Source organism: Musa acuminata, chromosome BXJ1-1, assembly GCF_036884655.1.
Source record: "Musa acuminata AAA Group cultivar baxijiao chromosome BXJ1-1, Cavendish_Baxijiao_AAA, whole genome shotgun sequence".
In the NCBI taxonomy this organism is placed as follows: Eukaryota; Viridiplantae; Streptophyta; class Magnoliopsida; order Zingiberales; family Musaceae; genus Musa; species Musa acuminata.
This window is the reverse complement of record NC_088327.1, coordinates 37,103,201-37,116,510: the sequence shown is the minus strand read 5'-3', so window position 1 is coordinate 37,116,510 and position 13,310 is coordinate 37,103,201. Positions and strand designations below refer to the sequence as shown.

The following is a 13,310-nucleotide window of genomic DNA, read 5'->3' as shown; positions in this document are numbered from 1 at the left end:
TACTACTACCATTCAACTATTCAATATCCACTCTGTGAAAACATAGGAAGTGTAAAAACCACAGAATAAAATTCGAAGGAATGAACACACACACACACAATCTCCAAAATGGTAGAAGAGTAATATTAACCCATGTTCTAATGCGATGGATGAAGTCAAATCTCTCTAGAACTCCCAAAAGGCCAAAACAATACAACAATTATTTACAAGATCATGATTATTTGGGCTTGGCTACTTAGATCTTTTCTTGCCACTGAACTTAGGGTGCTAATAATTTCCAAAATGATGAAAAGTTAACAATAGGTGAAGAATAATCCCAGAGACAAACTTATCTTAATCCTAATTCTATACTAGTACTGCAGATCTAGCCAACAATTCGTACCAGTATCAGATTAAGATTCTAAACACTGATTAAGATAATGGATTAATCTATTTCTTGCACTCTTAGAAACTAGTAGAGTAGTTTTAAAATGTTGGTTTTTGGTCCATAGTGTTAAGTATGCAAACAGACATTAAGTTGTTAGTAGTGAAATATGGTAATCTTTTGGGTACTGATCTTTATGTTTACTAATTATTGTGGTTAATGATATTCCTCAAAAGTTTCAATTATAAATTCAAGTGACGCAATAAGGGAAGATCAGCTTTGAGCAAAAAGAAAAGTTCCAAGTACGTTTTTTGTTTGAGAGAAAATACCAGTTTACTGGCTGCTGCAGAAAAATATGTATTTCTATAAGTGGTCAATCGCTTGTGCCATTGCAAGCAGAGTCTTCTAGCATTAATTCTGTTATTTATTTATAAGAAGAAGTTGGACAGATTAGAAGGTCCAGATTGGCTGAATCAGGATGATATGGATTTGATTAAGTAGGTTACCACGACATAAGTTGCATGATTTACTCATATTAGGACAGTTATCTTGGTTCTCACGTTGTCATGCTTACATAAATTGTTTGCTTATCAAAAAAAGAAAGCAAAGTTTTGTTAGTTGCTCGATTCTCATTGGTATTGCGTTACAGTGAGTTAAGTTGAGTCTCGAATGTAATTGTGCTTGTTTCACTTTCACAATATAATTTCCAAGGATTACATACAAGAACAAGGTATTATGGGATGTTTGGTTTGAACAGCCCTAGGCTTCTAAGATAATGATGTATAAATGAACCATTCTTTAAGAAAAACAAGATCAGCTTACAATCTTTTGATCGTCTCCGCCTGTGCACAAGTATTCATCATTTGGAGCTACAGCAATCTGCAGTTGGCAATAAATGCTCCAATTGAAGACAAGGTTCTCATGTGGCAAAAAAGTAACAAATAAACCAAGTAAAGAATTGTTATCACCATGACACATTTAAACAAGGATGAAATAATTAACTTACAGTATTAATGCATCTTGTATGGCCAAAGATATGTCTGATACAGGGTTGACCTAGGGAAACATTCCACATTGCAATACTATATATAAAGAATAACAAAATTTATCTTGTGAGCATGACAAAAAGACGAGAAAAAAGGAGAGAAAATGCTCTAACCTCCCATCACCGCTCACAGTTACCAGTATAGGCTCTCTATGAAGCCATCGAGAGTCATTTACACCTTGATTACCCTTGTCAACATGGCTGCATAAATTTTAAAAGTTCTGATAACAGTATCAGTATGAGATAACTGGATCTTAAATTAACAACCCAAAATTAAATTAAACTATATACATGCATAGAAGACATGAACAATGATTGAAATATCGTACCGTACCAGAATTTCGACATTCGCTCGGTACGGTACGATACTGTATACCAAACGGTATACCGTTCGGTGTGTGTGTGTGTATATATATATATATATATATATATATATATATATAATAAAAATTCGGCGACGTCGCCGAAGTGACGCCGCCTCTCTCTTCTCCCTAGGTAGGGCGACGTCGTCTATATAAGTATAAATATATATAAAAGTAAAAAAATATCTTATATATATTTTTTATTTTTATTATTATTATTATTATTATTATTATTATTATTATTATTATTATTATTATTATTATTATTATTATAACATACCACCCGATAACGAGCAGTCCGTGTACCGATCTGCTGACGGACCAGTACATACCGACCAATAACGGGCGGTCCGTGTATCGGTCTACTGACAGACCGGTACATACCACCCGTACCGGATGGTATTATTCGAAATTAAAGATCTTGGACATGAATACCAATCCTACGGGTCTCAAGTCTAAAAAACCTAAAATACACTAAGTAGGCATCATTAATGAGACCAAATGTATTATATAAACTGGGCATACCAGTCAGTATGGGTCGGTAACTACTGGTCCAACCATGAGCTAGTAAGTGGACTACTAGTTTCCACCGACTACAAATTCATATCAAGCTTACTACCTGGAATGACAACCATCCTAGGTGTACCACCCAATTTCATTAATGAGACCAATGTATTATATAAACTGGACATACCAGTCAGTATGGGTCGGTAACTACTGGTCCAACCGTGAGCTAGTAAGCGGACTACTAGTTTCCACCAACTACAAATTCATATCAAGCTTACTACCTGGAATGACAACCATCCTAGGTGTACCACCCAATTTTTATGGTTGAAACTGGGTGTATTGGACAGTAAACTTACCATCCAATATCTTATCAAATTCTTTTTATTTGCTGACAGCTATCTGTTCTATTTTTCCCTTTTTCTTTCTTTCCTTCTTCTCACATATTTCCTCTCTTTCTCATGCACTCTCTCTCTCTCTCTCTCTCTCTCTCTCTCACTATCCCCTCCTCCAACACTTCCTCCTTTCCGCTGCGTCACTGATGCCGCTGCATCATAAGGGTCACCACCGCCACCACTGCCTCATCTTTTGCCTCATTCTCCACCACCACAACCACCACCTCCTCCTCATTTGCCTTCTCTTCCTTCTCCCAGGCATCTATTCTCCTCCTTCCCTCTCTTCTCCCTCTTTCTCTCTAGTCTGGGCGAAAAGGTCCTATATGAAGTATAAGGACATCAATCTATCTGAAATCATACTGGTCCAAAGGCCAACTGGTATCAACACAGGACAAGTTTTTTAACCTTAATTGGAAAGTTAGCGTTGTCATAGTGTTGATAATTAGCATTAAGAACTAAACTCCACTAAATTCTTCAGATTCTATAAAAATTAGCCCCCAGTCTACAACCCCTTTTCAACCTTTCAAAATACACAAAAGTCACACCTCGTACTACCGCAGCTTGAGGAGCAATATGATTATTTGAAACTAATAATTGTATGTGTACAATACAGCTTCTTACAATATGCCAATCATTATAATACATGATTCACATTGCATAGCCAGGTCATATTTGTCAGATATTGAAAAACCATATTTGAAATTTTAGTATAATAACAATGATACTAGAAATAACAACAATATCCTTCACTTCCTACAATTTCATAGTGGATTGGATTACAGTTCTTTTCTAGTTACCAGGGAAACTTTTCCAAAAACATCCACGGACCATTATGCATTTACACAATCTCTAACCATCCAGTCTTTTGATTTCTTCTCCCTCTCTAAGTAAATGTACTTAAACTAACTAGCATTTTTCATGGTACTTTTGCATGTTCCAACCCTCGAAAATTTTCTCTTGTTTTATCCTTGATTGCTTCTACCTCTTGACCAAGAATGAAATCAACATTGGTCCCAATACCACTGGTGCTAAGGCTAACCGCCTACCACTATATTGTGAACAATAAGGTGAAGCAGGTAGAGTTATCAAGGATGATGGTGTATCCATTTGCACATAAAATGGTATTCACTTGACAGTTCTCTTATGGTAAAATTGCCTACCAACCTAATAGATGGACATTGGGATTACTCATGTTACATCAACTTCGCGGATAGATATGTCAGATTGAACTTTTCCTAGATATGGACACCAAGCTCATATCAACAAACTTCAATCAGCATCAGGCTCAGATATGAGTAATATGAGAAAAGTAGCATTTAACTTCGACTAAATAACAAACCCCTAAGCTCTTTTTGCAAAATTACAAATTGATTTTTATAAAAACAAGGAATGATATCTTTTTGCACACTTACCCAGGAAGTTGACCTGCATATTCTGCGGTCGGCATTTGCTTTCCATGGTTTAAACAGTGCAAAGGTCTTAAGAATCGCATATCATTGCTATCATGGGCTATTTGCCCATGGTTCAATGGCAAGATTCGTGTATCCCATACCAAGGTGTTATTTGATGTACTGGAGGCAGTAAAATAGGTTCCACAGTTGCTAAAAGAAACAGATGTCACCTGTGACAAAGAAAATGAAACCTTAAATTAAAAAACAAAGAAATAGTTTACTTATAAGAAAACTATAAGTATAACAGCTGAAAAATGGTGCCCACATTTAGGCAGGCAGCCAGAAGTATAAAATACTACTTATTCAGAAATGTTTAGACAATTTAGAATTTTAAGGCCTGTCCTCGTAAGGAGTACCTATTAATCCATTGAGATCAAAGCTGATATCTTAATTTAAAAGGACAAAACAAGAAAACTGATATTTTAGCGTAACGTGCACCAATATTTAACTTTTGAAGATATAACAAAATAACACTCACTTAAATGGTAATCATCTAGATAAAAAAAAACAATATTATACTAACTTCTGGTTTAAGACATGTAACCTACTTACTGCCATAAAGATAAGTAAACATCATCATTCCAAAAAGGCACATGTTTGTTAGAGTTTGTTAATATTGGGCCCAGATTGCAAAATGTAGCTTCAAGTAAACATTGATCTTTTCATTCCAACATATTCCTTTTTACAAAGTTAATTTCTTCAAATATGTAAACAGTCGTTTTGTCTTACTCCAATGATTTCAACCTTACTCTTATAACCAATCTAGAAAGCAAGGAGTCTGTATCATGTAACCGATCCATACCGGTTCCCTTTCCCATAGATACTGAACTGCCAATATGACAAATGTTTCTGTTGGTCTAGCAAAATATATCAGACCAATAAAATACTTTTCTTCTTTTCTCAATGTTTTCAATCATAATGTAGCAATATGACCACAATGATGTATCATAATCATAATATCTCAATAAAAATAATATGTGATAACTTACTAAGCCAAGCTAACTACAATAATACATTGTAACTCAATTAAAAACCTCAAATATGATAGTCTCATGATTAGAACACAAAATATTAATTAGTGAAAGAAATATAATTCCACCCTATAAAGTTAAAAAGTTAAAACCATGAGTGGCGTCGGGAGCTAGGAGGTCTACCAACTCTTTTATTATTAGTGTTACTAGTCCCATGTGATCCAATTGCTAGCACATACACTAATTTTGAGTCCTATGAATCAATGGCTATCAAATAATTTATGTTAATGAAGCAAAGAGTTCTAATGGAACAACAAGGTAGGTTCTGGACTGGCTAGGTTGGAACAGGGTCTGAACCAACACAGACCTATATTATACCTGTTTCAACCTATACCAAACCCATACTGACCTATATAATTGCTACACTTGATGTCCACTTCAATTCAGGATGTAACACCCAACTTGTGATGCTTAATGTCAGATTTCATCAACAGATAAGAAATGTAGTATCTGTACCAAGTTATATGGAATTATATGGCACTCCATCCCAACAAGCACTAAGCATTTGTTATAGGGCAGTTCAGGATCTTACACACATGATCACAAGACAGTTACTTTGCATTTCAAGTCACATTTTAGGTTTTGTAATTCTAAAATATGTCTTGCATTTGCTTAATTTCTAGAAGCTTCATCGGTAATCTTGTTCCATCAAGTTTATGTTTTACAACTCAACACACAAAATTTAAGTAATCATGCTTTACAATTGTAATCCTTATTTCCAGCAAAACACAAGCGATTATCAACTAATGTTTTGTGCTTGGACAATAGTATACCGAACAATAAGTGATAAAGAACAAATGTAAATTATAGATTTTGAGAAACAGCAGTATTGAGAGATAAAAGCACCTAACACTAGTCAGAGGTGAGGTGTTTACATGATCATCCTAGGAAATCAATAACTAATTAAATGTTACTTGTCACAGATACAAACTGATCAATGTAATAGATCGACAGAAGCACTAGCTAAAAAAGCTATTGCTTGTGCCTTTTGCATGGAACAATGAAACAAGTTCAAAAAATGATGAGAGGTAAACTTAGTTTTATATATAGCCAACATCTTTCAGTGTTGCAACTACCTCAAAACCAGACCCCACAGAGAGATGATTGATTGCACCACATGTCCGGACATCAAACAAACCAATGGTCCCATCGCCAGCACCTATATAACAATACAAGAAACATACAGGTACAAGGAAGAATTAAATCTCCTGTAGATGAGAGCTGGCATATGTTTGACACCATTATTATAAAACAGAACGCACCTGTGATGATAGTGTTGCCAGCTGGATTTACCTTCAGAGAAGTAATATACTGTATGCAAGCAAAGTGTATTAGTGAACTAAACAGATGAATGTTTTAATATGCAAACAAAAACAACCTACAGAATCATTTGCAGTGAATGAAAGACAGGATTCTGCAGATTCAATATCCCATAGTTGCACGATAGCAGAACCACTATATTCACAATCACTTCCGCACACCAGAATATTTTCACTGCAGAACTCCATTGCAACAACCAAAGGATGAACCTGGTCTCTCGTTCTGCAATTATGTGAGGAAAGGCACACTAGTAGATCTTAAAACAAGTGGCCCAAAAAGTTATCACAATTCGTTTAAACTGCATAAGAACAAAACAACAGCATGAAAATAATTAACATCACCGCCATTAGCCAGTGCACATTTGCACATTCATGTACATAGGTGTAGCAAACAAGCATAATAAAGAACTGTAGTACTAAATGTGTTACATTAAAGAAATCAGTATGCTTCAGATAACGAAACAAAATAAAAGATATACCATTTTTGGGTACCTATTTTAACTGCTAATGAAGAACAGAGCTAGAGAAGATGTCTAGGACCAAAAGGAGATTCAGAAGAAACAAGTAATAGTAAGATGGAATAATATGAAGAAAAGTTTAAAGAATCCCCTTTCAGAATTTAAACACAGAAATATGTGTGTATATATATGTGTGTGTGTGTGTGTGCATGCGTGTGCACGTGTGCCTGTGGTTTGAAAACTTCAGGCAATTAGGAAGGTTTTATAAATTCAAAAACCATAAAAGTTTTGCCTAACTAGTAACCACCCATGTTTAAACATGAATCACACAAGCTACAACCTCAATTATGAGGAAAGGTAGTGTCTTGTTCTAAAATTAATAGCAATATAACCTAATCCGGTTATGCTTCTGACATAAGACATAGGACCAGAAAAATGGTCCCTATTTCAATGCTTGCACTAGAGATGGCAAAAAATCAGGTCCAAGTGTCTAAGTCAAGTCTAATCAACAAGTTATTAGGCATCACCGAGTGTCGATACAAGACAGTAAATACAAGATGTTCAACAATAAAAAATGTTTCATTAGATTAGAAAACAACAATCAGAAACATTTAATCTGAAGTTTATAAACAGATATCACAAAGAAAAAAGTTCAAAGAAGAAACTGAAAAAGTTTCTCAACAGTCAACATACAATAAATTACACAACCATTTGTTAATTAATCCCAATGGAATTGGAAACACAAGCAGATAGAGGGGTAAAAACACCTGCAGCATGTTAACTTGTACCTCCATGTTAAAATCAAACAAAAAAAAAATACAGCAAATAACCCACATTAAAACCTCAAGAAGAGCTCAGGAATTAACTAAATTGAAAAAAATGAAACCCTTGAAAGGGTTTCAGATGATCAGAGTGAAGGTCCTACCTCCTAACTCTCAGATGCGAATTGAACAAGCATCTCCAAAATCAGAGCACAATATAATAAGTATAAGCATCATCATGTTTCATCAGGATAAGGAAAGGCAACGGCCAAGGTTTCCATGCAGAGAGATGAAATAGAAGCACTGCTTTGGTGAGGAAGGCATTACGCATTACCCAATCAGATGTCACAGTGACAGGAAGTCCAATTTCCTGGTGGTGGAGAAGATGCCTAGATGTGCCACTTTGTAAGAAAGGAAAAGAGTAGCATTCGAACAGGGAAATGTACTATTCTTTGTGTTCATTTTTTTTACACAAATGCAGAGATACATGTTTAAAAAAAGTGAGTTGCTTCAAATAACCAGCTGGTCCAACTCAAAATGCCTGACTTTGGACCTGAACCCAAAAAAATCAGGTACATGGACCTGATTTGTCCAAATAGTTAGACCTGGTCCCGACTTGGATCTGAAACAGAAAAAAATTAACATCTGAACCCAAGTGTTGGACAAGTAATTGTAAAAACCAACTCGAGGTTTCTCAATCAGTCCAGATTGGACACAGAGTTCAGATAAAATATTTGCCACCCCTATCCAACAGCAAAAGGAGGAGAAAACCAATGAGGCAACTTATTCAGCAAAAGCTTCTCTTTTATAAAAGAATTTAGGAAATCTATTAAACCAGTTGATCCTCGTGATCAGATGTCAAGTGTTTCAAACATCATAGTGAATATTTCAATCAATAATTTGTGTATCTCTACAAGTATGTGGCTCTTCTATGAACTAGAATGTCCTGGGTAAGGATTAGATAAGTGAAAAACTTAGCAACATCACTAGCCCAACTTGAATTATGAGTTTTTCATCAAGTCAAATGGTGTCCAATTAAGATATTAAGTTCATCATATATAGCAAAGGTCGAAATAGCTAAATCAGGTTGTTAAAACCTACATTTTGGTATGTAAAAAATGGTTCTTCAGAAGCTTTACATTGTATTAAACTATTAATCAATGTAAAGCAAGAGTAAATATTAAGTTAAGATGAGGACAGTTTTAGAAGACGAGAACTGGAGAATAAGTAGAAATCAAGGTAGAATACACAGTTTCAGCAACATTCCACGAAATGAAGTTACAGTTCAATTATGTTCTCAGAAAGTACAAAAGAGAAAAACTTCTCCTTCAATTGTCATAAAATAAAGGAAGCATTTAGAGTAAAGTGGACAAATGCATCTGGTATCCTTTAGACCTGCTTTACAGATCAAAATGGTGGGCAAAATGAAGCAGCATATCTTTTACGTTAGTGAAAATTAAAGAAGCATGTTAAGATGATTATTGACATTATTAGGAATGATAAAGGATGAAAGTACACAGTATGTTAGGAGAGCACTAATCAAGGACAAACTGCAGAAGACTTTTAAAGGTGGCACATACTGGTAAAATATGACATTTAAGTTTGCCGGAAAGCCATGTGATTTAATTCAAAGAGAGAGTAGAAAAGAACATCGTTAACTATATTGCGGACAATACGTACATACCAGTCCGCTGGCAAACCAGATTGCAAACCACCCCGAACCAAGTGATCCACTAGAGGGACAGGCTTGCCCCCCTTTATAGCTCAAAAGAGGATTGTTCAGTTCTATATGAAGCCGGTTGAGCTTTGCAGCTCAGAAGAAATTATTTTTCCTCTGGAATGAGATAAACAATTTCAGGAGTTGATCTCCTGCCAAAGGAACCAATGAACCCTCCTATGCTGGCATGCCTGTAGTATCTGTCTTGCCCAACGGAGGTTGTTGGCTGTCTCATGGTCGCACTAATACTGAAGACCTATGAACTGGTAGCAATTGTCTGCCTCACTAAGGAAAATTGACAGACCTATGATGGTCCATTGTTACTGCCATTGTCATGCTCATATGTTGACTCGGTCAACCGATATCTCATTACAATCCCTGTACATGTATTAATAATCCATTGATGTCCAAATCTTGGCTGCAAGCTTGGGGTCAACGTTGACATCAACACTGTGACCCTCTCACTTATCGTAGGTTGCAGGCTCTATAGCACACCTTTCATACTTTTTCCATTTTGCTTCTTATAACCTTAATGTTGTCCTCGTATCCAATTCTGCTTTGAATGCCTTTCTTATCACTTGGGGCACCTTTGTGCATTATGATACATCACGAAATCCTCTCGTCAAATGTTGCTTTAGGTGAGTGATTTCTCTGTCCCTTTTGATGTAATCACAATGGATGCACTATCATTGATACTAGTTATCGGACAATCGATGGGTTTGCAACCATGCCAATTGGCAACTTTGCTGCTTTGGGGCCATTCTCATACAAAAAGTTGTCTATGTAATCAGATCCATAAATCATAACAATAATTAACCTTTAACAAATAAAGCTTGATCGGCGTCAATCTAGAATGGATCTAGCGTAAATTTGCATAGATCTAAGCTAGATTTATACAGTTCTAAATGAATCAGGCTTCAATCCAAAATGGCTCTACCTTGGATCCAAAAGGATCGAACCTAGATCCACATGGATCTAAGCTAAACTAAATTTGCAAAATCCAATCTTAGATCCATGCAGAGAAAGCCTCCATCCGCAAGGATCAAGATGAAATGAAAACATATCGAGCCTCCATCCACAAGGATTGATGTGAAATGGCAACAGATCAAGTCTAGATTGGCAAGGATCCTTGTGGATCAAACCTTCATGCACAAGGATGAATGAAGCCCTAATTAAGACATTAAACTAAACAAAGATAAAGACCCTAAATTAAACCCCCAAATTAGGTTATTATTATTCAAAGATTAAACTTTGGATTTACCTAATCTTGAAGAGAGATACCATTCGAGAATAAAGTGAACCATGATTATATTTATATGCTATAAGTACTTTTTCAACATTTTCTGAAATGAACAACATTTTTATTTAACAAAAGTGCTGATTGTATTGCTTGACATAAAGTTTTACATTCTAGCTAGATGATACCAAGTGATGAAGCAATAGATTGAAGTAACCTAATAACTTAATCCATCTGCACTAATTATATATGCATTCACCTCTTCCATCACCTACTTGTTGGATAACAGATGCATTCCACATAGAAATGCTACAAATAGTTAGGTTTGCAATGGAATAATGGAGGTAGTTTAGCAACTGAAATAGATGATTTCACATTATCAACTTTTGAAATGTTAAAAGTACATAAGCTTTTGAAAAAAGAATAAGCAAAACTAAGCTAGCACAAAAATTACGACATAAGATCCCACTACTGATGTCAGCTAAATAGATCTTGTGCCGCCACCAAGCTCTTTAGTGCAACATCATTAATCAAACTGATAGTCATCAATCATGTAAATCAAACTAAGATTGCAGAAATGCAATCCTAACATGAAAACAAAAAAGTTGTTACCTCAAATTCGAATTCAGATCAGCATCAAGTTCACCTCTCAAAGCATCCCACAGTAGAAGTTTGTCATCTCCTTTTGCACCACTGGTGACAACAAGACCTGGATAACTTCTAGGACATTAGATAACACTATAAAGTACAATACACAAACTAAGCAATAAACTTTTAGTGTCAACAACACAAAGAAAGAAAACCAAACAGATTACAACAATAACAACAACAAAGATGTAAGTCCCAACTATTTAAGGTTGGATACATGAATCTTTTACCACCAATGAGATCAAAAGAAGTTTTATGTTTAGTTAAGTTCAAAAAACTTAAATCTTTATTTATAGTTTCTATTAAAATATTTTTAAGTCTTCTTCTACCTCTCCTCATACCACTAACATTAATTATTTCACCTATTTTAACCATCACATCCAGAAATCTAAGCGCATGCTCATATCATCTTAAACATTTTTTTTTCTCATCTTATCCTCTATCAAAACAATACATAATTGTTCACGAACAAAAATATTTATTTTCCTATCTTTCCTAATAACTCCACACATCCATCTCAACATTTTCATCTCGGCAATACAAACTTTTTGTATATATTATTTCTTAACTACCTAACACTAAGATCTATAAAACATTATTGGTCTCACAATTATTTTATAAAAAAAATCTTTTAATCTCAAAGGTATCTGATTATCACACAAGACTCCTGACACATCTCTCCATATTAATCATCTTATTTTTATTTTATGATTAATATATTCATCGATACCTGCATCTTATTGAATGATTGATCCAAAATACCTAAAGTTTTTACTTAAAGGAACTTCTTGTTCATCCAACTTAACTATATTCTCCTATCTATTCTTAGAATTATTAAAATTGTAGCTCATATATTCTATTTTAGTCCTACTTAAACTTAAACCTTTAATTTCTAAGGAGTGCCTTTCTAGCTCAAGTTTATAATTAATTCCACCAGGGAGGTCTATCATTTAATGACTAGTAAGTTCGTCCAAACAAATTGCAAGAGGAAGAAAACAGATGAAAATTTGATTGTAATAATGTCAACTTTTTCTAGCTTCACAATGATTATAGAATGTAATCTGTAGAAACATTTAAAACACATCCATTCGAGATTAGTGTCATACACTATGCATACATATTGGACACTCAAATTGCCACATTGAGAGTAGGTCAAGCCAAAATATTTCTCATGGCAAATGCAACAAATTTAAAATATATCCAACAGCCATTTCATGAAAAACTCTTCAGCTTTCCTCAAATCTCAGTGAACAGATAGAGGTATTGACAACTTGTACTGTCAGTAGCTTACAAAGACTGAAAAGAGTCTCTTCGAGCAACAAGCTTGTCAACAACAAACAAACTCTTAAGCTATAGAACACTATGATGTTCCCCTACAAATCACCCATAAGGTAACATCCTCCCTAACCGTAACTCTCAAGCTAATACCTACTGACACCGAGATGTTACGAGAAAATATTGTTTGGCTTGCTGTTAGGAAGGCTCTAACTCATATCCCTGTACGAATCAACATTGAGAGCCTTTCTACTTCCTTTATCATAATAAAGAAACCGTGTAAATCCTCATGCTCCATGGTATGCATCCTAGGTGGCAAGACCAAAATTTTGTTCCTTTGTCTTCATGTAGCAGTGAGAACATAAAATTGGTGATCCCAACCATTATTATGAGTCAGGCAATATTTTCACATCACTACTATCTCCGCAATATTTTCACATCGTTGTTTGCAGACATCACGAAGAGCGAACTGCTAGGAAGGTGTTTCATCAAATGATTGAACTTGTAGCTTGTCAAATGCATCCAATGAATCAACCAATTGGGATGTCTAACCCTTTTCCTTGCCATGATAACCATATGCATGATCGTGTTGTGTGCTACTATGGCCCCAACCTCATCCAAAAGTGTATTGTCTAAATCTTCTGCTACACAAATCTTATCAAGTATTGGAACTAAATTGTCATGATAGAGCTGGAAATCAAGCATAGCAACCTCAGGTGCCTCTGTTTCCTTATTGATCTCAA

General features: G+C 35.1%; 1 protein-coding gene across 5 annotated transcripts in view; it reads right to left on the bottom strand.

Annotated features, from left to right (window-relative positions):
* LOC135678388 (uncharacterized) overlaps positions 1-13,310 on the bottom strand; it is a 56,643-nt gene that overhangs the window by 2,067 nt on the left and 41,266 nt on the right. For 2 of the 5 annotated variants that reach the window (XM_065191137.1, XM_065191144.1), the window contains 8 exons: positions 11,257-11,353; positions 6,535-6,694; positions 6,415-6,463; positions 6,229-6,311; positions 4,083-4,291; positions 1,524-1,610; positions 1,371-1,446; positions 1,187-1,243 (listed from right to left, as the gene is read on the bottom strand). In XM_065191137.1, coding sequence (XP_065047209.1) covers positions 1,187-1,243; positions 1,371-1,446; positions 1,524-1,610; positions 4,083-4,291; positions 6,229-6,311; positions 6,415-6,463; positions 6,535-6,694; positions 11,257-11,353 — 818 coding nt within the window. Of the gene's footprint in view, positions 1-1,186; positions 1,244-1,370; positions 1,447-1,523; positions 1,631-4,082; positions 4,292-6,228; positions 6,312-6,414; positions 6,464-6,534; positions 6,695-11,256; positions 11,354-13,310 lie in introns of those variants that run through there. The other 3 variants (XR_010514932.1, XR_010514934.1, XR_010514935.1) reach the window with 3 other exon arrangements.